At 36.1% G+C, this 3172-nt stretch overlaps 1 protein-coding gene across 1 annotated transcript in view; it reads right to left on the reverse strand.

The window, feature by feature from the left end:
* Nucleotides 1-333: 333 nt before the first annotated feature.
* The window catches only part of il10 (interleukin 10), a 4004-nt gene continuing 1165 nt past the window's right edge, over nucleotides 334-3172 (reverse strand). The window contains exons 4-6 of the mRNA XM_041235925.1: nucleotides 3081-3172; nucleotides 1746-1811; nucleotides 334-1558 (exon numbers count right to left, since the gene is read on the reverse strand). The exon at nucleotides 3081-3172 is cut by the window's right edge and continues 97 nt beyond it. Coding sequence (XP_041091859.1) covers nucleotides 1466-1558; nucleotides 1746-1811; nucleotides 3081-3172 — 251 coding nt within the window. The 3' untranslated portion in view covers nucleotides 334-1465. The remainder of the gene's footprint in view (nucleotides 1559-1745; nucleotides 1812-3080) is intronic.

Below are 3172 nucleotides of genomic sequence, written 5' to 3' on the forward strand. Positions count from 1 at the left end.
TAGCCATTATTCCTAGGAAAGACTACAAACCAAGTGCACTGAGCTAAAGCTGTGTCCCTACAAAAGGAGCAGGTTATCAAAGCTTCTGTAATGTAGAAATAATGGAAGTGGCCTATGAACATTGAGTAGGAGGTAGTATATGTTTCTGTCTGTATGATTGCACCACAGACAACACAGTCTGTAATTCTAAACCTTGTTTCAGATATTCAGTGACTGTGCAGAAATTATATCATCTTTTTTTGTAGAGCTTGAATCTTTGAAGAGACACACAGTTTGATATAAATCTGTAATAAATAAATATGATTGATGAGAAATAGTTCGCAACAGAAGTTATGGGTTTAAAATATTTTTATTGCGAAATGTGGATAAAGATATACAATGGACATAACACTGTCTCAATATTGACTGACAATAAAACAAAATACATCCCTGTCACAGTAGAACTGTTGTGACTTCATATAAAGCAGTGGGTTGCAAGTCCACTTTTTAACCTGAGCATTTAACCATCTGTAGAATTGCACACAGCAAACAGACAAACAACAAACATACATTAAAGCCTGATTAACATCATCAATCATTAAATAAATACCTGGACACTGAAGTAAAAAAAGAAATATAAAGAACTGACTTTCTTTTATAAATTAAAATACTGCATCTTCATATTATAAATCAACTATCTGACAGCTAAATAAATACTTTAATTGCAGCCTACACACTCTGTATTTCTTAATTATTATATAAATAATAACACAAAAACTGTATTTAAATATCTATTACTCTATTAAACATCTATAACTGTGTTATTACATGTGCTGAACGCTAATAACAAGAAAGAACAGTTTATTGCAATTACATCTTAGTGACGCATTACTAGGGTACCTGCAATTAATAACTGTCTAGTATAGTTTAACACATTTTTATAACACATTTATAGATATTTCATGGTTTCATGGATGACTAAAAAAGTCGTTTTAGAAAAGAGATCATTATAAAAGCCAGAGTATGAAATACTGAGTAAATAAAACTGGTGTCGCTGTCACTTGATGTTTTGTAAAATAGAACAAAGACTGCAGTTTACAGCACACAAAAACCCTGAAGCAATTACAAAGTAGAGTATTTAGAACACTAGTTCTATTAGAACCATACACACTGCATTAAAAAATAACGACACCTCATGTTTTGCTTAAGCGACATTTCAATAAAAGAAATGTTTTAGTTGCAAGTAGTGTTGAACGGTGTGAGATAAGCAGGGCATCGTTTATTAAATATTGACAGCCTGGAGCAAAAACCAAACATTATCTAACCATGTAGTATATGGAGAAGCCACCGTTTACAGCAGCTTCTGTCGTTCTCTACATTTTTACCTAAAGGACAGTTTTTGCTTTAGGCCATCGTTCGAGACTCCTGAAGATGCTACATTCAGATCGTGTTCCCGGTGCGGTCAAGAGAGAGCTGAGGTAGATCCTTAGTGATGTCTCTTTGCTGTCAAATACTCTTCAATATAGTTAAAGAAAAGGCCAAGTTCCCCCATCGCTTTATATACCCCTTTCTCCTGCAACTGTAAAGAAAAAAAAACATTGATAATCTGCACATTTACACCACAGTTTATACAGTACGGATTTCCAGTTCTTAACTTGGTATCAAAATCACTATCTAGTTACAAATTTTTCAGGGAATAGGTCTAATTGCGGATTACCAGGTACTGGGTACTAAAAACAACAAACTTCAAATAGCCAGCGACTTACATTTCCAAACTGGTTCTTTAAATCTTCCAAACTGAAGCCTTTCTTGTTGCACGAAAAGAATCTTCTCTGAAAAAAAAAAAGAGGCAAAACGTAGGTTTAGATTCAAGTAAGAAGCGGGCAGAGCGTGGCCTGATACGCAGGGATATCCCAGCTTCCTCTGGGCTGTGCAGCCAGCCAGTGACAGAGATGACAGCGAAGAAAAAAACATTCTTCCAAAGTCCCACCACTTTCCAATTGTCTGGGTTATAAATAACTGCAAACAATATACTTCTGCTGGTTGAGCAATCCTGTCTGGAGCACTGCTCTGCGTATATAGTCTACAGTTCAAGGGTGCAATTGGAAATTCAAAAACCTGTCACAGGAACCACAGTAAGGCAGAACCTCCAGCACCAGTGATTCACTTTTGTGGTAACAGCTCAAGGAGTTGACCAACACTATTACAAAACACCAACCGCACACAGCTGGATATGAATTAGCATAACCATTTTTCCCACTCGATATTACTGCAAACCTAGGCTTTTTATAACAAATATGAATTTTAATATCCAAAATGAGGCATACATTAAATAATCAAGTTGCGACATCCTGATACCTCTGCGTTCTAATGCTGGCTATGTGTAAATATTGCTGCTTGATTTTATATTTAATATCGCTTTAATATATGATTTAAATGTGCATAACTGACTGGTAATTAACATGCATTTGAACATGCAGAGCTATTAATAATTATGGATAATATCACAAATCATAAAGCAATCATTAAACAAAAGTATGCATCATTTATATATTACCCATCAGTAACTGAACTAACTCTGTATGTATCTACACTGTAGTAAATTATTGTCGCATTGTTGCATGCACTAATTATAACAAGCTATGATAGGGGAATGGCATTATTGACATTGACAACAATACATGTATTTCAATTACTTCGATATCCTGCCAATCAAACTCTGGTTGTGAGTAAGAAGAGGAGGACTACGTCGACGTGCGATGCGTCAGTTGTAACCCATTGGGGAACTTTTTAAACTGATTGACAAACGAGTAAACTGTGCAGCACGCGTTTCGCTGAATCACGAAATGAATCATGACTGTTTTGGAATTTGAGCGACGGATAGCTAACCAAATACTCCTAGCGGGTGTGCACATTAAACAAGGATATTGCTGCTGCAGTACGCCGTGTTATTAATTCCGTTTCACCGCTTCCATTACAGGTACGGGATATTTAGCTAAACGAACCTGGTAAGGACCAGAGTCATTCATGCTGTTGGTATTTTCAATAACTTTTCAGTTCGTTTTTAGTCGAATTCCATTTTAAATTAAACAGATGCTTACACAGCGTTTTAGGGTGTGCTTGAAGTCATGGAGTATTCCTCCTATCATGTCGACAGCAGGGTTGATGGTCACAGAGTCAGTGTGACCCAGAT

Source organism: Polyodon spathula, chromosome 39 (assembly GCF_017654505.1).
Source record: "Polyodon spathula isolate WHYD16114869_AA chromosome 39, ASM1765450v1, whole genome shotgun sequence".
NCBI classification, from domain to species: Eukaryota; Metazoa; Chordata; class Actinopteri; order Acipenseriformes; family Polyodontidae; genus Polyodon; species Polyodon spathula.